The following is a 24,011-nucleotide window of genomic DNA, read 5'->3' on the forward strand; positions in this document are numbered from 1 at the left end:
TTCAAAGTAATAAAAACCACCCAGACAGCTAAGCAACTAGGAAAGGATTTTAAGACTTCCTTAAAGCCAAAGGACACATAGTCAAATGTCTATTTAAACAGGAAACTTCTTATCAAAATTATTTTACTTCTGCAGCAAGACCCAGCAGCAGCAGCCAGTAAGTTACTTTGGCTACATAGAAATGTCTTGTTACTTCTTGCTTTTTCTGTTGTCTCTATGACCTATTTGAGAACACAATGTATTCTGATAAAAGGGCTCTGGAAAAGGTGTTAATGTGTTCATACATTCTAGATCTGAATTCCTGCCAGAATGACTGTACTTCAAAACTGCTGATAACAGATGAGGGGGGGCACCTTCTGTAATTTTACAGATACCATCTCTGGGGGCCAAAATGCAGGGGAGTAAATTTCTTTTTCACCAAGTCAAGTCAGACATCAGCAACTTTTCCCTTGCAAATGCTGACAGCATCACTCCAAACAGGTAGTCATCACGGCAGAGGGGGGAAGCTTTTTTTCCTCATGGTTTAGAACTGTGCAGTAACTTCTGCCAGAAAGACTATAACTAACAAATTAAAAGGAACACATGAAAAACCTTGACAACTACTTACTTGATATTTATCACCGAGTCTCAGCCATTAGAGATTTATCTCCACAGAAATGAATCACACAGCTGTTGTGATATTCCAGTGATTAATACCTTGAGCCAGCTGGGGCCAGGCAGCCTCCTTACACTCTTAGCCACGCATCCCGTGCTGCTCGGTAGCATATCTGCAGACAGATGCATTGCTCAGCACATCCAGCAGCCCTAAGACACAAACTTATCCTGGCACAGACAGACACTTCAAGATGTGTGGGACTGAGGAAGAGGAATCTGCTTGATGCCTGAAGAGTTTGCAGCAAGCCTTTCCTTTAGCATGGGTGCAGCTTGGAGGCATTCCAAATACTTCATGCAATCCCAACACCTCATTGTATTCCCAAGGCACTTAACGTGTGACACGTGCTCTGCTGCTGTTGAAAGACAAGAGTCAGCTCCTGACACCAACACAGTCATCTCCTGCAAGCAGTGCTGGTTGGATCCACACGCACCTCCGGCAGCTCTCGTACGCGGATCGTGAGTAAACTACAACAAACGCTGACCTGAAGCTCAGCTCCATCACTGCACCTCATTTCTAAGCAGCAGAACAACTTCAGAACAACACCGTGATGCTGCTCAGTACCTCACATCACCAAGCACACGAGGAAGGAGAGTTTTTACCCCAGCACCCTCGCCTGATGGCTGTAGCCCTTCTGAATGTGTGCGGGCTGAGAGGCAAACCAAGGAAATTCAACGCACGGAAACTTCATAGCTTATACAGAGCTTGGGAAGCAGCGGCTTCTGCTCTGTAAATGCAGCAGGTATGGCAGCAGGACTGGCACACCACCGCATCCTCACTCACTCTTCCTTAACGTGCTGCTTTGGTCTGTGAAGGCCTCACATTCTGTGCCGTGTGAGTAATTCTAATTACCTTGATATAATAATGCTCGATAACAGTGCCCTAAAGGACAAGCTGCCAATTCAACCAAAAGAAAGTTTGGACAGGAATGCTCCATTCCTCCTTAAATATAAAGGCTGGTCATTGATGCCCTCTATCTGATAGATTCCCCTGAGGAATTCGGCCACCTGCAAAGTGCTTAATTGTTCCTTTGAATGTGGAATGGTCATAGTGATCTGTGTGCCAATAGGCAACTATTTCTCCCTGAATCTGATAGTGGGCTCCTGAATTTCAATGCTGAAGAAGACACCACCAAAGGAACGTTCCCAGGAATCTGCAGGATTAGTGAAGAGTTCTCACCTCTGAGACCCCTATCATTAACTTTCTGTAACTGCCAGAAACTGGAGAAGAGAGGGAAGAGGAGATTTTTATCTTCCTGCTCCTACCTTAATTCAGCTGCATTTTATTACTACTGCTCTTTCCCCTGCTCTCAAACTCAGCTGCTGTGTGGATAAACCTGCCTTGTGCTCCCAAGTGAAAAGCTAAAGGAAAACTCAAAGCACCAAACATCCCCCAATTTAAATTCCTCCTAATACACATCTTGCTTACATCTTCATTTGTCCACATTTGTGCTTCAAATCCTGTTCAACCATTTGTCCTCTGGGAAGGGAGCTGCTTTTGGAAAATGAAGGCCTGTGCCAAAGAGATTGAAGCGACAGAAGTGATCTGAAGTCTAGAAAATAGAGTCTGGAGAAAAAGCTAAGTCTGCTGAGTCCAGGGCTTCTACTTTGTACAAGGGACTGATGGGAGACACAATCTGCTTTCTGACAGGGGAAGGCTATGTGGGTAACAGAAGCAGGGAAAACATCTTGTTTTTCATGAACATGCCTAGAAGAAACGGATTTAAATGTGAAGATAGCAGACAAAAGGTTCTAACTGAGGATAATGAAGTGCTAGTGGACAGTCTGGGAGACCAAAATCCTACAGTCACTGGAGACTGTTAGATGACCAATTTCTTGATCATCCCTAAGCCACAAAAACAACTTGCTTCAAATATAAGTTGATAGTGGATATACTAAAACCAGAAAACAGATTTATAAAAATACCCTCAGAAATCATCTAGTTTATCCTGCACCCTCAGACCAGGTTTATTTATACATAGTCTTCATACAAGTATGCCTGGCTTGCTTTCCCCTGCCCCCAAATGTAAAAAGAATCAAAGTGATTTACTAAGTTTTGCTGAGAAAAAAAAATCTGTAGCACACAAAATATGGCATTCAGTATTAAAAAAATCACATCTTTGATAGACAATCAAATCACTAGAGCTGGGAAATTAGTAGTGTTTCCCTTTCTGTTCAGTAGGCTGGAGCTTAGGGCACCCCTTGATCCATGGATAGCTAATCCACTGCTCTTCAAACTCCTGATGATTTTTCAGCTTTTAATTAACTGGACTAGGTATAAACTAAAGGGTATCTTTTAAATCTGTGACTGTAAAATCACCAGTAATCCATCACCTTCTGCTACTTTTGAAGATATACTGTGAACATTTTTTCTGGCTTTGGCTTTTAGTTGAGATTTCTGCAGCAAGCCAGTGTTGCTTGGCTACTTAAATTATGTTTATTTTATAGACCACAGTACCAGACATGCTCTGTTATTTCATGGTTAGGAAGGAACTGAGCCTCAGCTGTCTTCCTTCCTAAAAAATGCTTAAGCACCCTGCTACAGTAGGAATTCCTGCCAGCATTTCCAATGATTTTCTTCCTATACATCCACTTTCCACCTGGATGTAGTCGACAGACTTGATCTGAATTTGTGGTTTTCAAATAATCAAAACTGGATTTTTAATAAATACCCTGTCCTTAAGATAAAGCTATACAGGTATGTTGGGGTCTTCTCATTCCATCCCACTCCAAATACACAATATCCCTACAGAAAGTGGAGATTGTCCTTAATTTCATTTGTCATTAACTGCAGGAAAACAACACAAACCACCAAAAATAAACACTGGTAAAAATACTTTATTCAAAAGTATATTTATATATATATATTCAAAAGTATTCAAGGCATTACCTTCTATTTTGCAATATGAAAAACAAGTTTGACTGAAAATAATAGAACCAGCAAGGTCTTGGTAAAAAAAAAAGCTCTTCCAATATTCCCTGAGGTAAAAATGATCCAGACCTAGGAAAAAGGCACCTTTTCACTTCTGTCCTTCCCTTTCTTGGTGTAATGCTTGAAGTTCTGTGCAATGCCATTTCCAAATCCAGTCAAACTGTGAAAAGCAGTGACCTTTGAAAGTGTGTGCTGTCTCAACAGAGCTCAGAGGCACAAAAGCACGTTCAGAGTTAATTCACAACAGACACTGTGACAGAAACATCTAAGAAACTTCCTCAGCCAGATCCAGCCCATCAGATTCAAGCCTAAGGAACCAGCTGGCCAAAGAACAGCCTAAAATATCCAAGATCTACAAACTGGGATTTGCTCTTCCCTCAAGCCACAGCAGAGAAAATGCAGGTTCCAGAGACAAAAGCTCCTGTACATGCAGTTTGAGGAAGGAGGGAAGTGACAAAAACTTAAATCCTCAGAGACGCTCATGTACGTCAGCTCCTGCCAGCGCCAAGCCTGACCAAGAATAAACAGAGCTAACGAGCCTGGAGCAGTGCCAATCAGCATTAGAGAAATTCTGTGCCAGGCCAGGGAGTCAGCTAATCCACAGGAAGACGGTAAAAAACACTCCACAAGAGCTGCCGGAACTCACAGCTACCAACTGCCAAAGCCTCCTACCCTTAGAGGCCTTTTAAAGTCTGGCTTTGGGATACCAGGCACAAGACTGCTGCTCAGCATGGCTTAGGGACAGCAGAAGAAAAGGAGGAACACAGCGCGAACTGGAAACTTGTTTTCATGTACAGTCCTACCCTGGAAGTAGGAAAAAGGGGAGGGCAGCTTCCTTTGCTGCAGGTTCCAACTGTTCACTGAGCACAGCAGCCTCGCTGGGTGCTCGAGCTCGCCAAAAGCACAGAGCACCAGACAGAAATGCATCAGCAAATGCAGAAAGTGTCTGCACAGCTCAGAGAAAGGTTGGTGTCATCACTTGTATAAAACAAACCAGCCCAGAAGCACCAACCAAACCTCCATTATACAATATCACCTATGAACACAAACCCCCTGTGAAGTGTCCCAAAGGCAAGGTTTGCCTCCAGCTCAGCTGTTCCTCTCCTCAACAGCCCCAACAGCAAGAAGCACCAAGACATTTGCAAATCAAGACCCACGAGAGAAATGCATTCAATGGCAAGAGGGACAGACTTCCCAGCACACACAGCTTAGGGTTTGGCTACTGGCACAATCTAGGGAAGCTCAGCAGGATCCTTCAGGGAAAAGAGAAAACCAGGATTAAGAAAAGCTGCTTCATTATGGCTAAACATGAACAATAAAACCAAGAGAAATCCAAAATACCAGGATTTGTAATGAAATCAAAATGCTATTATTAATGTGATTATTAATGTGTCACTAAAACAGCATTTTCCAGCTCAACTGAGCCTGCACTGCTTTGGCACCATGAGATGCTTTATTTTTTTAAAATATACCAATAACCACAATCCTCACTTCCACAAAGTTGGGGTATTTTGTTGGCTTTATTTTTTTTCCTTCTGTTCTTTAAACGAGGACAATAGATGCTTATTTTGGCACAGAAAACATTCCTCCAAAGCCACACTTTGGCCTCCTTCTCCCCCACTTTCTTCAACAGTATTCAAAACATTAGCCTCCCCGTATTCAAGCCAACATAGTAGCCAGTAGAAGCTGCAGGTACTGAACCTCTCTCAAAAATACAGAACCCTTCAGAAATGTGATTCTGGAGCATAAAAACTGGACTGAGTATTCATGGAACACCAAAAAGAGACATTACTCCTACCACCATGGCAGACATCCCTTTTTGTCCTTGCTGACAGCAACATTATCTAACAGATTTAATAAGTTTGTCTGTCTTAAGAGTCTGGAAAGGAGAGAAAGCAAAAGGCAAGATCTCTATTTCTTCCCTCCTCTCTATCAGCACCCTGATAACACCCTTGCACCTACCACACATGGAAAAAGCAACAGGCTGTGCAAATTGCCTGGGCACTGCTTTAGAATGCTGCAGAAGACAAACATGTAACCCATGGCTTCTGCCACCACCAGTAAACCAGAGCTCTTATTTGCACTTTATCTGTGCCCTGTTTGCGTCAGCCCAGCCGCGCTGCCAGGCAGTGTCAGCTCTCTGGGGACTGCATGCCGTCCCTGAGGTACGGCCACAAAGGAGCTGGGAACAGGTCAGGCACAGAGATCACTGCTGGAATTCCCAGCTCACGCTGGGACCTCACCACCAGGTCCCAGCCAGCAGAACAACACGAGGAGGGTTTAAAGGCTGGAGCGTTACCTACCGGAAACAGGAGATGTGCCAAGCTTCATTGACAGTCTTGTGGAGGCGCTGCCCAGCAGCAATGCTGTCCCCACACCCCAGACATCTCCAGACTTCTTCACCTGCATGCAGTAATACGGGGACAAACAGCAACCAGTTTACACCAGAGAAAACAAAGATTGGTACATCCTTAATAAAGAACAACCTTGAGTAAGTGAATGACAGGAAAGCCTTCCCACATGGAAAGCTGCAGGCAGTCTATAACCCCAGAGTGGGAACTCCCAAATCAAACTCTGATATCTTGTACATTTTTTTTTTCTCCAAACATAACATCTGCTTCTTCACATTCTGCACAAGAAAAAATATGACTTTTCACATAAAACAGTTCAGTTACAGCTCTGTCAGAGCAGAGATTTCAGGAAGGCAACACTGGTCTAATACAGCAATTCCAACAGAGAACCATTCTAGGCCAGGAAGCCACACTACTGCTTCCCCCACACCACTGACTCAGCACATAACGTTTGCTCTCATTTGTATAATTAACTGGATTTCCCAGAACTGAAAGAAAGGAAAGGCAAACTTCATTCAGTAGAGAACAACTAGACTACCAGGAAGGAATTACACTCTTGAATGAATAATCCCATAGAGACTGTACAGCCAACACCAGACTACCGTCAGACTCAGGAGAGGGGAGTGATGCTACTGGCCTATTGCCCTTTCAGAAAATACTTACAACAGTTATAATAGAGCTATAATAGTTTTTGCTAGAACTGCCAGAAAGCCCCAGAGAGAGCTGGTTACTTAGATGCGAGCAAGCAAGGAAAACAGAATGAAAGCTTGTGCACAAAGAACATTTGGCACACAGATAAATGCTATGCAAAATCCCAAGGGCAGTGCAGGCATATTAAAGAGTCAAGAATCTTAGTTCAGCACAGGATGGCACAAGAAATGTGTCACAGAGCTGAGCAGATCCCAAACCCGTTTCTTCCTGCTACCAACAGTTTGCTTGCAGCAAGGCTGCACTAAAGAAAAAGGTACACATAGACATGGAAAACCACAAACCACGGACTTCCCTTTTCCAAAGAATGGTACAACTTGGTAGTTGCTTAGGCAAATTCATACCACTGCTAAGTTCCTTGAAGCTACACAAAACAGAAGCCGTCAACCTTCCATGCACCTTTACCCCACTGTGCAGGTCAACAACGTTTAAAATTAACCAAGGTGAAGATCTTGCACTTTTTACATGAATAGCTATTTCAGGGAAAAAAACATTTGCTGCTCAGCTACAAGCACCACTATCAGCAGCAGACCAGCAGTACCCAGGAAGGTCTCCATAGAGATGGAAAGCTTAAAGGGTTCCTTCAAATGTGACAAATGGTGTAGGTTGCTACTTCAATTCCAAAGTGTGCATCAGCTCCACACCTGGATCACCTGCCCCTGTCCCCTTCTGTAATCCAGAACACCAAGAACGCCACCTGAGCTCAGACTCGCACAGCAGAGTAAAGGTGGGGAGAACCTTGGAAAAACCTGACCCTACCTGTGTTATCCTATAAAGGAAATGGCTTTTCAGCACACCAAACAGGCTTGGGAGGAAAAGGCAAAGCTCCGTGTTCCCGTGCCTCCATGCACAGGCAGCCAACGCTCTCCTCTCCAAGCAGTGCAAGCCCTGGAAGGCAGCTGATCTTCTGAAATAGCTGCCGGCCAAAACTACCTGCAAACCAAACAGTCTGCAGCTCCATCCCTTCCCATTCAGTGTCACCAGCACAACACACACGTGTCAAAACTGTCTGTGGATCCTGTTAAAGACATTTAAAGATCAATGACTACACCACAGCTGACTACAAGCAACAAATTACTCCGGGACCATCCTATAGAATCTGACCCATCAGCTTCGGAACTCCGTGAAGAAGAAACTGCACCTACTCAGCTGTAGTGCTACATCTGTTTAAGTGTACCCAGCAAGGATTAGCTCACAAACGGAAACCAACAGTCCTCAATCCAACAGAAATTGCTTCAGTATGCAGGAGAAACGACGGAAATGAACAAAACAGAGCAGGAAACAGTGCAAAGGAAACGCAAAGGGACATAATCCATGTAACAGGTCTGTCGCGTTCCCCAGGACGGGAGCAATGTATCAGAGACGGCCAGCGAGGAGCAGCCGCCGTGGCCCCGGAGGGCAGCGGCCGAGCCCCGGGCTCACCGGGGGACCTCGAGCGGGACAACAGGGACGGGGTGAGCGGCACCGGCGCCCCGCGAGCACCTGCGCTGCAGGACCCTGTGCGGGCCGCGGCCGCGGCGGGGCGGGACGCGCCGCACCTCCCGTGGCCGTCCCGCGGGTGCCATGGCACCGGGGCTGCAGAGACCCGCCGAGAGCCCCCGGCCGCGCGCGTGGCCGCGAGCCGGCGGTGCCACCCGCCGGAGGGAGCCGCGGGCCGGCCCCGGAACGCTCCCCAGCCACGGGAGGCAGCGGCCCCGTCGAGCCCCGCAGAGGCCGCCCCGCGACACCGCCGATGCACCGGCGGCCGCATAACGGCGGCGCGGCCGACGAGAGCCGCGGCCTCGCGTACGCGCGCCCGCCCCGCGGCGGCGGAGGGCGGCTCCTCCCGCGGAGGCGCGGCCGGCCCGGCCCGAGCTCACCTGGCGGCGCCTCCATTCCGCGCCCGCGCCCGCCCGACGCCAGCGCCCGCCGCCGCACCTGGCCCGCCTCTCCGCGGCCGCCGCCCCGCCCCCCGCCCCGGGCCAATCGGCGCCGGCCGCCCCGCGCACCGGCCAATCCCCGCGCTGCCCCGCCCCGCCCGCCCCGCCCTTTCCGCGCCGGCGGCCAATGGCGCCGCCGCCCGCCCGCAGCCCCGCCCCGCACGTGCCGCGGCCCCGGGCGGGCCCCGCCGCTCCCGCTCCCGGCCCCGCGGCAGCGCGAAGGAACGGCGGCGCACTCCGCTCAATGTAAAACCATTTTTTAATTCTAAATCACTTTCACAACAGTGAAAATTAGTGAGGAGGAACGGTAACGCACTAACCGAGCCGTTTGCGGTCGGGTTACGGGAAGGGGTACATACAAAAGCACACCAGGGAAAGGGGGAACCAAGCGTTAACACTTTCAGACTATTTCATCCTTGAACTGCCGGAAAATAAGAGCTGTCAGTCATGCTTTTGCAGCCTTCTCTAAATCCATTATCTCTCTCACTCCTAGATGGAAATCCCTACCCCCGATCCATTCAAATTCTAGTTTTTAAAATGTATTCATTAAATATATTTCAGTACTTCTTGAATCTATTGCAGTCACTTCTCCATCCTCTTTATGGGATAAAGGCTTCAAAGGGCTACGTTTCTCCTCCCTGCATAACCTCTCAGCATCGAGTTTCTCTTACAAAAGGGGAAGGCATCCATCCCTTACTGCCACATGAACCTTCTCCCATCAGCAGGTGGTGCTGACTGCGCAGGAGAGGAACCCAAAGCTGCGACATTGTAGGACAACCAAACAAAACAGCCTGTCCTCCTGGGAAGGGCCCCAGTTACCAAGTTACACACTTGAGAAGAACCCTATGCCAAAGTTCAGCTACCCAGAAGAGTCGCAGAACAAAAGCTGAAGCACCACCTCAACTATAAACAGTTGAGCAATATATTCTTTCAGATTATCATTGAGTCAGGTATAAATCTGACGTGACAAAACACTGCAGAAGCTTTGCAACATTCTACTTGCCAGATGGAATTTTGGAGGTAGGCAAGTTTAACTTCAGTCATACTCTCTCTTGACACTAAAAGAAACAGTTTATAATTACATAAATAAACTTCTATAACAATTAATTAAAGGTGTCCTGCCCAGGAAAGTCTGCCATATGCTAAAAAATCCCAAGCTATTGAAACAAAGTTTCTATTAATTGCTTTACTTTTCAGTTTTTCTGTCTACTGTCAGGGAAGTCACAACATTCATCTTCCAGGAAATCATCATGACTATGAGCGACCGGAATCAAAAATATCTAAAAACAGTAAGAGGAAAAACAAATGGAATTGCCTAGTCAGAGAAATATGAACTGTTCATCTTGCTAGGGAATCTCTCATACCTGTTTCGAAGGAATCTACATAAATACATCAGGAGTACTCTTTAAAGCTGAATACCCAACAGGATTCCAAAGCGGCTGCAAATTGCTCACCTTCTGAAATATCCCCTCAGCACATTAATGGTTGTGGTCTCCTCCAGCACTTCAAATTAAAATCTTTGGTAGATTTTAGCTGCAGAGACTGGCGCTGTAGCTGTTCTGCTGTGGCACGGGAGAAGGTCTTCCAAATGTTCCCTACTGAGCATGTGCTGGCAAAGGCAGGATCTCAGGTTTCCTCCTGTGTAACTTTACAGTATGACAAGTTTTACCTCAAAACTCACGTAAAGATGCCTTTTGTTCCTCTCCCCAAACAAGCTGATCTCAGATCTGTAACAGGATTTTATCTGGAGTACAAGACCTCGTGTAGAAAGTCTCAAAGCTTTGAGAAAGATAAATGTCGCTACAGTGACGAGGTTGTGAGGGGATTATCCGTGAGTGCAGCCACAGGTGCTGCACGGAGCTGGGGAAGACAACACTGTTTGTCAGTGAGAAACCGGGCTGCGGCCAGCAGCCCCGCTGGCTCCACTGCCAGGGAATCTTCCAGTGCCTGGCTCCAGCATGCTCAGGCTTTTAAAAATGCAGCATTAATTCGTATCCCTTCTTCTAACAGCCATCAGGACCATCAGGAAGGGTTTTCCATCACACCGGGAAATAACAGACGGAAAAGAAACCGGAACCAGTCTCCAGCCCTGGCTCCGTCTGCATCACGTGCTGTGCCCCAGAGAGTCCCAGCAGCGCTGCAGATGATTTCCTGGAGAAGGCTGGATGTTGATGGAGACATTAAATAACATCTGCAGCTCTGGTAGATCCATTGTGGTCGCAAAGCAGGAGATACTGGTCACGTTGGAGAAGTTTCCTTACCTGCCCAGTCTGTTGGGATAACTGTGTATCCCACAGACCTGGTGTCACTAATTGGCACAGGATTTCAAAGCAGCACTCCCTTTCAGAGTGCAGCTCAACGCCAGGCCCATGGTTTGTGGCAGGAACCTGTTGTACAAGATATCTGAGCTGAAATACACTTTTAAACCAATATTTTAATTACCAACTCTGGTGCAAAATGTGAGATTCCTCATTGTGCTGTGGTACCACCAACTCCTGAAGCCCATAGTTAGCTATGGAACCAGACACCAAGAGGTTTAAAATGGGATGGGGATGCAGTTTGTAACTGTTTCAGTGGCCTTGTTGGTCATGAATATATAGAATAATGGAAAAGACTTATGCAATCAACAGCCAGAACATTATCACCAGTGCCACAAACAGGAAGAGGCGGGAAAGGAACTGCTCATCCACATATTGAGGAGTCCCTGGAACAGCTGGAAAACAGGAAGTAAAAAAAACAAACAACAGTTCAGCTCCTTCCTTTTCTCTGGGATTGTGTATATTCTGAATATAGTATATTCATACATTGAAAAATATGCATACATTGAAAATATCCACTGCTTGGTGAGAAAGTTGCTACTTCCTACCCTCAGCCTGGCTGGCTGCATGGGCAGATCACAAGGAAGACAAGTATCTTGAAGCAGGACTCCTTAGTTCAGTCCCACCCCCAGCAGATGTTCAGGGGACACTGAACTATAGTTAACAGGGAAGATAATTTGACCCAAGGACAGCACAGGGCCATGGCAACGTTGGTTGTGATGTGCAGAATGAGTTTGTTCCTCATAATTCCTGGGCCATATGACACGGTGGAAGATTTGCCAGGCATAACCTTTCACAAAATAAGTTCAGAAAACCCTGGGCAGTAGGCGTTCTTGTTCAGAACAGACTCAGTTTGTCTACAGTGAAGATGGGGAGGAGGTTTTCTAGGGATTACTTCACTGTTAGAGAGCAAGGTCACCCCTTGGAGTAACCCAACTGTTTTTTGTTAATCAAAAACGTGAAGTAATTTCACTGGAAAGTTACTTATTGTAGAATACAGATAACTGTCTCAGAGATAAATTTCTGGAAAATGAGCAATCTTTGCATTCATAATTTTGTGGTACAGAGCATCAGTTTAAATTTATCCTTCTCATCTTTCAGGAAATGGTCCTTTCCTGCTGTTTTTAAAATCTGGGTCTCCTTCATACACCCCTAGTGACTCCTTTTTATTATTATTAGAAAGTCTAGTCCAATTTGTCTCATTTTTCAGGAGAAGTCTGCTGGTGTACCAGAGGAGACATCTGAATTAGAGGAGAATAGTCTCCAGTGCCACTGTTCCTCTGCAGTCACTGGTCTCCCAGGAGGGCCTTCAGGAAATTACATGGAAGTGGCAAACTTGCTTCTTTTCCAAGTCTGTGTACAAATCATACCAGCCACAGACCACATTCTCTAAAGAGTGTTTCTGCCCTCATTTCGTGGTTCTATTGACAACACTGGTTACTGTTCAGCATATTTTGCCATTTAGCAGGTTATTTAAGAGTTTGTAGAATGTCTGTCTGTGATGGGACAGGAGAAGGATCCGTGGTACCTGGAGGAGGTCGCCCGTCGTTTATGTTGAAGGCTGTTGCAAATATACCAAAGGGAAACGCTCCAATTCCAAACGACATCTGGAAGCCACCATCGCCAAACCCAAAGCCCTGGAATCCCTGCAAAGAATAAAGAACGGCAGACAAAAAAGGTACCAATCACTCAGAGCCTATTTCAGAGTACTTTGTGGACTTGCTGACGTTCCCTCTCACTGGCTTCCGCGCGGCTGAAGGAGGGCCAAGCTGTCTGGAAACTTTCAGTCTGATATGCTTTTGCAGATATCCCCTCAGCCCTCCTGGGTTTAAAATGTTTCAGACAGCAGCAGAATCAACAAGCAACCCAAAGGTTTGAGAAAATGAAAACTAGCAACTGCAGTGCTCGCTTGAGGGCCACAAATCAGGACAGTGTTTCTCAATTGTAACCTTTCTCAACTTAAAGTAGTAACTATCTGCCAATGTATCAAAACCAACGGAAAGAATTCTATTTAGAATGTCTTAACAATGTATCATGTGTTAACAGCTGTTAGCCATACAGGAAAGGTACTTAAGAAAATAACCTGAATTGATTTTTGTGATCCATGTGCATCAGTTAAACACTCAGTGAAATGATAAATTGCCAGTGGGATGCATAGAAAAACCACAAAAAAATTTACCACGGGGACTCAAATTAAGGTGGCAAAATCACTTGGGGCAGGAATGTAAGACATAAGGAAAGGAGGAAAAAAGGAAGTTACAACAACACCGACCCCATGGGATCCAGACTAAAATACCACATCAAGTCAAAAGATAAGTGTTCTGAATTGAGATGAATCCTGCTCTGCAGAAGCAGTGTGCTGTTTGAGAACTGTGTGTCAATCTAGGGGCTTGTGTCATGCCTAAACACTGTGGAGAGCCCACAGTTCTGTAATCCAGCTATCTATCCTCTCACCTCAGGATTAAAACAGTGATACCAGTTCTGAAAGACCCTCTGGTTTATCACCACCAACAATGGGAAGACAAAGATGATTTTACTTATATAATAAAAGCCAAATGTTTCTTGGTTGAGCCTTGATTTGAGAAGTTGGTCTTTTGACCATATCTTCTCAAGCATTTTGCCACTAACTCTGAGGGACAGCAAAACTCTCTGTGGCAGGTACAGGATCTGAAGAGAACAGCACCACTACTGCCCTGCCTTCGTACCTCATCCCTCTGAGTTACAGCAGCACCAGCTGAAAGGTTCAAGTAAGGTACAGGAGCTGATTTAATAAGGCAGCAATGCCCTAGTGAAAGAGAACAGCTGAGCTCCTAATACATTCAATGCACCTTAATCACACCCTGCAGAGTTGTTTGCTTGAAGCATGAGGGAGGCAATCCTCTCCAAGGACCCCAGGCTGGGTTACATGGAAATGTGCCATTGTTTCATCAGGTCGTGCTTGCTGCCATCGTGCTGAAGAACACTGTGGTCTGTCCTACCGTCTACTCCCACGTCTGCTCCATCTGTGCCAGCTTCTGTTTACATTCACCCTATGTAATGTCCTCAACAAAACCACAGATCCCTCTTCAAATCATGTAGCCAACAGATATTGACCTTCTCTTGCTTGTAATGCCATCGAACAGTAACATCCCATCAAAATGAGAGAAGCAGGTGTCAGTGTCAAAAATCTAAATTAATAGGTGGATTAATTAATGACACGTAAGTTTTAACAGAAATACACTTGCACAAAGAATTCTCAAAGCAAAGTGTTCCTTGTATTTAAAGGAGAACAATCAAGTATGAAAAGCTTTTCCAGCAATACCACACTGGAGCATGGTCCAAGTTGGGCTGTTCTTTGGGATGCTAAAGGGCATCACAGGAATGGAGCTCTCTGCCACACCACAGCTATCAATGATTCATGAACAACCAGCTGGGGAAGAGCAGCATGTGTAAGCTGCAGGATCCTCTTGCAGGTTCTCTCACACACATTATGTCCTCCAGGATGAATAAAAACAACTCCACTATCAATAAAAACAACTAAACCACTCGAGCTTGTTTGATCACTTACCCCTCTGTTCTCTGGCTCAGGTCTCTGTCCTTGGGGTCGTGGTGGAGTTTTCTCTCTGCAGGAAGTTGTGAAATTAGCTCAAGTGCAAGGACAAGCGACAACAGTATCTGCAGTAGACTGGCTAATAATGCAGAACCACCATAAAAAACAGTCTCCTGGGGCCATCCAGCAGAGCTGGAGCAGTGTGTGAGAGCCAACCACGCAGCTTTGGACCTTCAGCAGCACATAACGCTGCACTTTTGAACAACAAATATCCATTGCAAAGGCTAAAAACTGAGGACATGAACATTTAATATAAGCTTCTCTGGTCAGATAATAATCATTGCAACCTGCCACTTGGAACTGGTAATTAACACTTGATTCAAATTAAAATTAATTGCCAGTAGAACAAGAAATGTGTGCAAATCCAGGCCCTGAAAAAGCCAGAAATATTTGGCAGAAATGTCAGATCTATGTCTTCTGACAAAGTATTTAAAACTGAACCCAGCACTTCAACAGCTTAATCTTAAGACCCTAAACTAAAGTTTCATCTTTAATTTTCAAATGAAAATAGTTGCATTTAGGTTTCTTACCTGGGATCCTGTTGCCCAGTGCTACCTCTTCCATACAGAGGAATAACTTTATCTCGACTGATTCCTGCTTTGCATACAGGACACACTTGTCTGTTTGGCCTGGTCTCTAGCCACTAAAAGAAAGGAAATTATAAGAAAACTACTAGAATACCACAGAAATAACTATGCAAACCTCATTTGCAGCCAGGCAGAAAGACTTTAGCAATTTCTCACAAAGGTCTGGAGCAAAACATTTTAGTAAGTGCCAAGTACTCCCAAAGTGGAGTTGGCACTTTGGCTGTTGTTCTGGTGGCAACAACGTGCTGATGTGTACACATTCAGATCTGCACCAGAGTAAAATAAGAAATAAAGAGTACGAGCAGTCCTGCAAAGGCAAGGGCTAGTGCAGATAGCCCTCCTGTCATCCACCTTTTCTATAACAGTACCACAATGTCAAACACTATGTATGCAAAGAGAAGTACACTCAGCACTTAAACCTGCAAACCAAAGCCTGCAAGCTCCAACAGCAATTGTACCAAAACTGCAATTATGCAGGGCTTAAGAAACTCAAAAGTTCAGGCAAGTGGAACAGAACCTAAGTTTTCTTGTTGCTCAAAGGGCAGATTGCAAGCTGTTGCACATTAAGCTGCATGAGCAGGCTGTGACTGCCCTGGAGAGAAAAGTATATTTGAAAAGAGGGGGATACTCCAGAGAACCAAGGGCTTTATTGAGCAACTGGAGCTGATGAAAGACAAAGTAAAAGAAAACCTGTCTTACCTGGTGTAAACAAGGCCAACTGTGAGCATTCCCAGGACAATTTGTTCACAGAGCAGAAAAGGAGAGGAAAATAGAATTAGTTACTCTATATGACAAATGTGCAGCGTACAGGGACAGTGCAGCTTGGTGACAACAGAATCCTGGAATCCAGCTGGGCCAGTTCTACAGCCTCCCATTAAAATCATTTTTGCAAACACAGCCCAAGACTGATCTCCACTGGTTTTTTTTCAGGTTACTCAATCTAAATTCCTAATGTGGTTCTGTGCATCTCCCACTCCTGGGTCCTCATCCATACCAAAGGCCCAGACAGAAGCTGCATTAATCTTAAGACTTTATTGTATACATTTTCTTCTGATACCATGAAAAGCTACCCTAAAGCCAAGATGCAAATAAGCAAGATGTCAGTAATGAGACTTCAGGATCTTAGAAATTAGGGTGAAGCATCAGCCACATTCACAGAATCATGGAATAACTAAGGCTGGATGGTACCTCAGGTAGCCTCTAGTTCAACCTGATGCTCATAGCAGGATCAGCTATTGAGATCACACTCAGTTGCTCAGGGCAGAGAAATTCCCATTATACAGATTAAACTGCTATGGCAAATTTAAAAAAGGTCAAAGACAAGCAAACTACAAGATAAATCTGCTAAACAGCCATCTGCTTTCAAAATGGTCTCAATAACCATTCAGACAAGACACCTGGTACTTTTAAGGCTCCATTATTCCAAATCCTTTTGTGCAGTAATTTAATGTTATTTTATCTTGACATGCCCTAAGCCAGTGATTTTCCATCTCCCCAAATAAAATACTGGATTTTCAGATGTTATGTGTATTTACACAGGAGAAAAGCACTTTCAGGCTTCTTTTTATTAAAGATCTAGCCCACTGTGTAAAATAAACTCCAACCCCGGCACATTTGGCCATGTGAAGCCTTAACTTCTTCACATAAGAAAGGGTATATTTAAACCAAGTTACCCACATCAGAAATTCTGCACATATATCCATGCTGTACATTATTTCCAAGTCAAATTAAAGAACTAAAATGTTCCTAACACCAATGCAATATCATGGCAAAAGAGAAATTGTCCATATGTAAAAGCTTTTTGCCTATTTTTTCCTTTTTTTATCGTTTCAAAGAAAAAAAAGAGCAAGCTCGTAGGAGAAACTACAATTTGGCCTACAGAACCCAGATTCATATCCAGGTTCAGGTATGCAGAGGTCAGAAAGGAATTTAGGGCTTAAGAACATATCTGTGCTAGGCCAGACAGCACAAATAAAATAACACACATAAGCAAACAGTATCAATGAGCACTGAACTACCTGTGTGGGGCTGCTCATTTGTTTGCTTTTACACAATAATCCAGCAGTACAGGGAGTTTAAGACACAGGAAACCCTTTCCTTGGAATACAAGCAAAGAAAAGCAGCTGAGGAGCAAACCCAAGCTCCTCCTAAACCAAACCCACCGTCCCTCCTCTAAAATGACAAACACCACAGGTTTTTATGGGATCAGATAGATGGTGCTCTGGCTGGTGCGTGGGGCTGCAGCACTTACCAGAAGAGGTGCCCACACAAGCTGATAACTGCATCCTTGGCAGTGTCTAAACAGATGTTGCATTCAAAAGTGTTGTCCTGATTAGTGTTGTCCCCAGAACCATTACTGCTACTGCTGCCACTGGTCCCTCCAGTACTGGAGCTCTTTGTTGATGCAGAAGCTGTGGGTCCTTTGCTTGCCATCTTCAAGGACTGCCCAAACAAGGTCAAGAAAATTTTCCTCGTGGACTCCTAGCTGTGAGAAAGGGGAAAAAGCAAACAAATCTAAACAATTATTGGCATTATGAACATTGCATTCTGGCCCCATTCCAAACTGGTAGTGACTTATCTAAGAAGCTCTTGAATCCTGTTGTTGATGGTTTTATAGTTTAACGTAGCCAAGAGGGATCTTTTTTTAGAGACTAAGCTACTTTACAGTCCCATAGTATGACCTGGCTGATGTGTGACCTGTATTTTACTGTTACTGATAAGCATCCACAGACAAAACAACCCCCCTGTATTTTCTCATAAATGCCATTTGCTGTAAGGAGAATGAGCTCACCTAGTCACACATGCTCTTCCAAAATTCAACACAACTTATAACTGAGAGTGCAGCTGGAAGCAGAATTTAATCATGAAGTAATTCACAGTTTGAACAGACTGACAATGCAGACATTTAAGTTCAATGTTCATTAGTTTGGAATATTAATGACAATAACGGCAAGCAAAGGTGGCTTAGAACTTGAATTTTCTCCTGGGCAGTATACAGGTGCTATCACCACAGTATTGAAATTACTATCAAACATGCCTAGTACTTTAAAACTAGCAAGCATTTTGTAATCTAGTTACCAAGGTAGCAATGAAGAAGTAGTAAAACTTTTACCTTAACATGCTTGAATTTTACTTCCATGCTTTTGTCTCTCATTAACATAATCATATTTACCAAAGAACAGCATTTACTTCATTTCATTTCAGTAGTAACAACCTCTACAATGTAATTCCTTAATATGTCAATTCCACAGTACCTAAAAATTTGAGACTCAACACAAGGCATTTGCACTTCTAGAAATACCTTTATGAGTACAAGATTTGTCATCCAAGAACTAAGAGAGTTTCAGTAGCTACAGAAATTAATTCACTAAAATAAAAAAATGTTTAAAATGTTTCACTATGCTTTTTATGAAACTCTAACATCATGTTGAAGCTGCAGGAACAGGAATACTTAGATAAAGCTGTGAGAAACAAACAGGTGATTCAGAATATTTGAACTTTTTGCAAGTGTGCAAACAGTGAAGCATTTTCAAAGGGCAACCTGAATTTTTCAGAAGGTAATTTCTTTTCCAACTTACCCCCCAAGCACTAAAGGCTTTCCTTAGTGTTGCCTCTTTGTAGCGGAGCTGCAGCTCAGGCAGCAAACTAAAGCCTCAGGATCTCCAGCTGTTGTTGCCAACAGCTTTTTTCCTGCAATACAATCCCACTGCACAGTCAGGAAAGCATCGCACCCGGGCCTTGTGAAGTATTGCAGCAGAGACTCAGTTACAGCAGGTGAAATCTATCTCTGCAGAGCTTTTTCACTCTGTTACATCATTTTGCACAGTGTCCCAGAAGGGCAGATTTGCATTCACAGATGCTGCACTTCAACATACGCTGCCTTCAGTGGTGCTGACTCTGAGCATTTCACACCACGGCTCCATTTACACTCAGTTCGTTGTACAAAATTAAAATCCATGTTAGATCAAGGCAGATGGAAGTGCTGCCAACCTACAAACTGTATGCCAAAGACACTTGGATTTTTCACACATCCTTACAACCAGAATCTTCAGCCTGTCTTGCTCAGTAGTTCAAGTGAAAACTTATCGACTTGGACCTGTATATATTAGTATAAAAACTGAGAAAACCTCCTTAAAACTAAAGAGTTCAACACACTAAAAAATACTGCATCCGTTTACAGAATGGTCACAAGAAACATCTTGACATATAACACAAGGTAAGGAAGTGCACAAGAAGCAAATAAATAAATTCTGAGTCCCTAATAACAATGTGGAAAAAAAAATCCTTTTTCCAAATTAAATTCCATATATTAACACAATGAATCTGAAGACTTGTCAAAAAGATAAAATCTGTAACTCCACAAAAACTTACTGGAAAAAAACCTCTCAGCTTTAGTAACTACAACAAATAAATAAAACATTATGAAGAAGGATGACAAAGAAATCCAGAGAAATATCAGTAATGATATGGAATAAAGATGGCTGAGCGAGAAGAAAGATTAAAATGACATAATGCAAGAGGCACTGAATCTCCTTTCCTAGAACAGGGTCATTCCTTAATCTCTACCGGGGATCCTCTCTTAAGTATTTGTTCATTGGCTGATGGGGCCCAGTGACCTGTTAGGATATAACCAATTTAAAATCTCAAAACCATAGCAAAACACAACAGTAAAAATAATAAAAGCCTTCTCAAACCTTTGCTTTTGTCCCTGGAATATCCCAGTTTAACATAACTGGTCTGTAACAAGTGCTGCTGGGCTCTGTACATCTGCACATATACAAAGAAGCAAAGTGAAACAGCTTCCAGGGGCTAAATTTCCATTTGATAATCATATATTGTGTAGCTTGTGAGTGTACTCTGAATCCTAAAGTACAAATGCAACTGCAAATAAAACTTGTGCTGAGTGCAGAATGAGCTCAAAATTGAACAGTCACTCAAACTTCTTAAACTCCGAGACAAAACTCTCTAGGGGAAAAAAAGCCCCAACAAACCATATGGAAATCACAAACTAAAAAAATCAACAACTATCACAACAGGCCAAACCAATCCCATTCTCAATTTGCTTTAGAGTTTGGGAGGAAGACTGTGAATACGCTGGGATAGAACACGAATTCTGGGGTTAAGTAAACACAATTGAGGGATGCCAGTCAAGGTTTGCTACAAACTTGTCCTTCAGATCAGGTCTCCAAATCAACCCTGGAGGCATGATGAGCAACAAACAAAACAAGGGAAAGGATATAAAAACCACCTGATACCTAATTGCAGGCATTCTGAGATTTTGTCTTTTCTCTTTCTTACTTCTTTGCTCTCGACATATTTACAGGAAAATGGTATCTTTGTTTCATAAAAGCCATCTAGATTAGCTGTTTATTTCCTTCAAACCACAATCCCTATGTTACATCCCAACAGGTGGTTCTGAAAATGACTGATGTTTATTACATCCAGGAATCAAGAGTGGCAGCAGATGAACAGTTAAGAAACAAGGAACTCATCTGCAAGTAGGCTTCTTAAATAAATACAGAAGCCTGGTGGAGCGTGAAGACATGGAAGTGGAGGTACCCGAGAGGGTGGAACTCCAAAAGGAGCTGAACATGTGGTGACAGCCGAGAGCACAGGAGGTCCACGACAGGAGTAAGTGCAGGGGCCTGGGAATGTCCATGTGCTGGCTATAGATCTCACTAACAGCCAGTCAGAAAGAAATTTTCCTCTAATATTTTAAAAGCTTCATCTGTAAATCCACTGCACACCAGGAAAGCAGAAGCTGGATGGCTACTGTCAAAGATCACACTTCTGAACTCAGCAAATGACTGCATTTGCCAAAGTACACTGCCCAGCCCTCAAAACACAGGAAAAAACACTTCAGGACAGGCTAGAGGAGTTTTCACCATAAGTTAAGGTACACAAAAAAAATCTGCTGGAAACAGCAGCTGAACATTACTTCAACCTAGGAAAGGCAAAGAGGGAATATATATTAGAATTTCACCTATACAAAACAGGCCTGGAATATGTGTTCACAGCATGACATGAGGATGTCTCAAGTATTTAATTTTTTTCATGAACAATAAGAAATAGTTCTGGTGAAGATATAAGAATCTGGTTAGTTTATTAACAAAACCCAAAGTTTGTTCCTCCTTGCCATAACAATGAAATGAAAAGAGCAGCACTGTTGGATGTCAATTCCACAGGAAAGACCCTTTTCCATATTTCTTTCCTAATGAATTTTATTTTAGCTAAGATTACTGAAATTTAAATAATCCAAATCTAGTTTGTTTATGAAACAAGTTCTGATTTAGTTCCTGAACCTTTTGCAGTTTAAATCAAAAAGAAGATTTGTCAGTGTATTTTTCTTATCCCTCAGGTAACAGTGTCATTTTCTGACACTTTAAAATTTTTGCAAAAGGAATATTCACATTAGAAAATCAATTTAAATCTAAAACTACTACTGAGAGTTTATACAAATATGCCCACTCCTAAGTTTAACAACAATCTTGATACTTAACATATTACAATTGCCTGGGCTTCAAGTACAACCAGGTAATCTTAGCTGAAAACTGCTGACAGTGCCCAGAAGAAAGTGCACTGACTTCTTGACAGTCATTTTAGATATTTTTAACAAACACATGACTGTCCTGTTGTTAATCATTAAAAACACATTTATCTCTCACTACCTTTTTACTCTTTTCTGTCCCCCAAACATGTTACATTTTAACTCCTTGGAAATATTTCTCGAGTTCATCTTTCCACGTCCTGTAACCTGTACAGCATTGGGCACCTGCTTCTTAATATCACCACGAAGTGGTCCCAAAGCATGAATTCATGTGCTCACTTGCTCTTGCAAAAGCAGCCATTTGCCTTCCAGCCAGGCTGGCCTCGTTTCATGAGCTGGGATTCTGCAATGCACATCTGTGTTAGTCAGGGCTGCCAGGCCAAGGGCCCAGCTGAAGGGTGTTCCGGGAGCACTGAGGAGTCCATGTACCTTGTAAATGCAAACAGTAAAAACCCTCAGGTGATTGAAGGAATTCATCTTTTTATCCCTTCCATAAAGGTTTAATACAGACTCCAAGAAAAACCTTGCAGCAAAGATTTTATCCTCTTACCTCCCAAAATCCAAAGGGGGAAAAAAAAAAAAAAAGAAGGAATATAACCAGTTGGGTAATGCTGCCCCAGCGTTTTCCTGGTTTGCAGTGCCGTGTGAGACAGACGTGCACGGCTAACCCAGGTTAGCAGCAAACGTAAAAATATCGAATACGACAGTTATTATATACCACAGACGTGATTTAAGAGGAAGCGAGTCTTAATATATGAGCAATTTTCAAAATATAACCAATATCATGCACCAGCAGCTGACGCCAGACCCATCTACCGCCGCTGCAGCGGGTCGGGCCCCGCACAGCGAACACCGGCACCTGCGGCCCCGGGACGGCGCTTGGGGGGCACAGCCCGGCGGGCAGCGCCGGGCCGCGGGCAGGAGCTCGGGGGACGCGCGCCGGGCCCGCCGGGGGCCCCGCGGCTCCGGAGGCACCGGGCGTCCCTGCCCCGCTCGTCCGGAGCGGGCGCAGGCAGCTCCGGCCCGGCTCGGTCTCGGAGCCGCGGCCCGGCCCCGGCTCCCCCCACCGCCCCCCGGCCCGCCCGGCCCTACCCGGCTCTGCTCACCGGCGGCTCCGGGCTCCCCGCCGCGCCCGAGCCGAGACGCCGCTCCGCCGGGCCCCGTCACCTGACCGCCCGGAAGCGCGGCCGGCGGAAGGGCCCGGCCTCCGCCCCACCGGCCGCGGCCGCTCCGCCAACCGGGGGGCCGCGGGCAGCGACACCCGTCCGCCGCGGCCCCTCCTCAGCTCAGCCCGGGCCCCACGCAGAGCCCGGGCGCTCGTTACCTCGGGCTCCTCCGGGGCGAACGGCCCGGGCTGCTCGGCCCCCGCCGCGACCCCCGGTTCTGCGGGCGTGGGCGGCTCCGCTGCCCGGGAGGGTGCGGGCCGCGTCCAAACGGGGGCCTCCGGGGACTGCGAGAAGTTCGTACCGAACGCTCGGCCCGAGCAGGAAGGGAGGAAAGAAAAGGAAGGACGGAAAAGGAAGGAAGGAAGGACGGAAAGGGAAGGAAGGAAGTTTGAGGGAAACAAATTGATGACTTACGAGTGTAGAGGGCTGAAGATCTGAGCTGAGAAACAGATTCAGGATGGAAAGAATCTGAGCTGAGAAACTCCAGGATGGAAACAGAGAGCTTGATTAAGGTATTTAGAGCTTGATAAAGGTATTTATACAGTTGTGATAAACCAAAGAAAGATAGGGGACCAAAGCGAGGGGAGGAGGTGACCTGCCCGAGAAGGCGCTTCTGGAGGGTTTGTCCCAGCTCTGAGGACACCCCAGTCCTGAGGACTCCAAGGTACAAGACAGCCCAAAATTGCTTGTTCTTTTACACATTGGAGAATGGGTGAATCCTAAACCAAGGTCCTCCACTAAAGAAGGTGAGTTTTATGAGTGAAGAAACAAAGTGAAGCTAGTGCCAAGAAAGAGCCATGGGATATTGTCAGTGGCCTGTCTGCTGCCGGGCGGCCTGAGACTGCACAGCTCCAGTGGGAAGGTTGGAAGGTGCAAGCCAGGAGGTGTCCAGCAGGATAAAAACATTTATACAGAGTCTTCTTGCTGCTTTCAGCAGCACATAGGCTTGGCAAGACCCACAGCAAAATGGTTATCCAGAAGCTCACCTGGAATCACCAAACATGTTGTTGTATCACACCGGAAAATTTCAAGTTGAGATGAAAATGTAGCACATAATGTGACAGTGCTGATGGCATGTGGAACAAAGCAGTCCTACCTGCGGAGCAGTGAAAATCTCCAACAAAGCAGCTCTCTTGTTTTCAGCCTGTCAGCAAAGCAGCAGGGTTGGGCACAGCTTCTACATTCCAGCAAAAATTTTCATCTCAGTGTAGTTACTGATTAGAAAGTTACCAGGGCCCCAAGG

The 24,011-nt window shown here is 44.9% G+C and overlaps 2 protein-coding genes across 8 annotated transcripts in view; both read right to left on the bottom strand.

The window, feature by feature from the left end:
* Window positions 1–8,592, bottom strand: part of LIMK2 (LIM domain kinase 2) — a 30,993-nt gene extending 22,401 nt beyond the window's left edge. For both annotated transcript variants that reach the window (XM_038152473.1, XM_038152472.1), the window contains exons 1-2: window positions 8,502–8,592; window positions 5,887–5,986 (exon numbers count right to left, since the gene is read on the bottom strand). In XM_038152473.1, the coding sequence (XP_038008401.1) occupies window positions 5,887–5,986; window positions 8,502–8,517 (116 nt within the window). In that variant the 5' untranslated portion in view covers window positions 8,518–8,592. The remainder of the gene's footprint in view (window positions 1–5,886; window positions 5,987–8,501) is intronic.
* Window positions 8,593–8,802: 210 nt separating this feature from the next.
* On the bottom strand, window positions 8,803–23,993 carry RNF185 (ring finger protein 185). 6 transcript variants are annotated; one of them, XM_038152152.1, is made up of 8 exons: window positions 22,709–22,865; window positions 21,882–22,031; window positions 17,307–17,540; window positions 15,755–15,773; window positions 14,999–15,111; window positions 14,427–14,481; window positions 12,408–12,525; window positions 8,803–11,274 (listed from the first exon to the last, which is right to left on the bottom strand). In XM_038152152.1, the coding sequence occupies exons 3-8, from the start codon at window positions 17,486–17,488 to the stop codon at window positions 11,177–11,179; spliced, it is 585 nt and encodes a 194-aa protein (XP_038008080.1). In that variant the 5' UTR covers window positions 17,489–17,540; window positions 21,882–22,031; window positions 22,709–22,865; the 3' UTR covers window positions 8,803–11,176. The 6 variants fall into 6 exon arrangements, with proteins under 6 accessions (XP_038008080.1, XP_038008082.1, XP_038008078.1 ...); XM_038152154.1 differs by lacking the exons at window positions 21,882–22,031; window positions 22,709–22,865 and adding an exon at window positions 23,865–23,993; XM_038152150.1 differs by lacking the exons at window positions 21,882–22,031; window positions 22,709–22,865 and adding an exon at window positions 22,927–23,174.
* Window positions 23,994–24,011: the final 18 nt, after the last annotated feature.

Source organism: Motacilla alba, chromosome 15 (genome assembly GCF_015832195.1).
Source record: "Motacilla alba alba isolate MOTALB_02 chromosome 15, Motacilla_alba_V1.0_pri, whole genome shotgun sequence".
NCBI classification, from domain to species: Eukaryota; Metazoa; Chordata; class Aves; order Passeriformes; family Motacillidae; genus Motacilla; species Motacilla alba.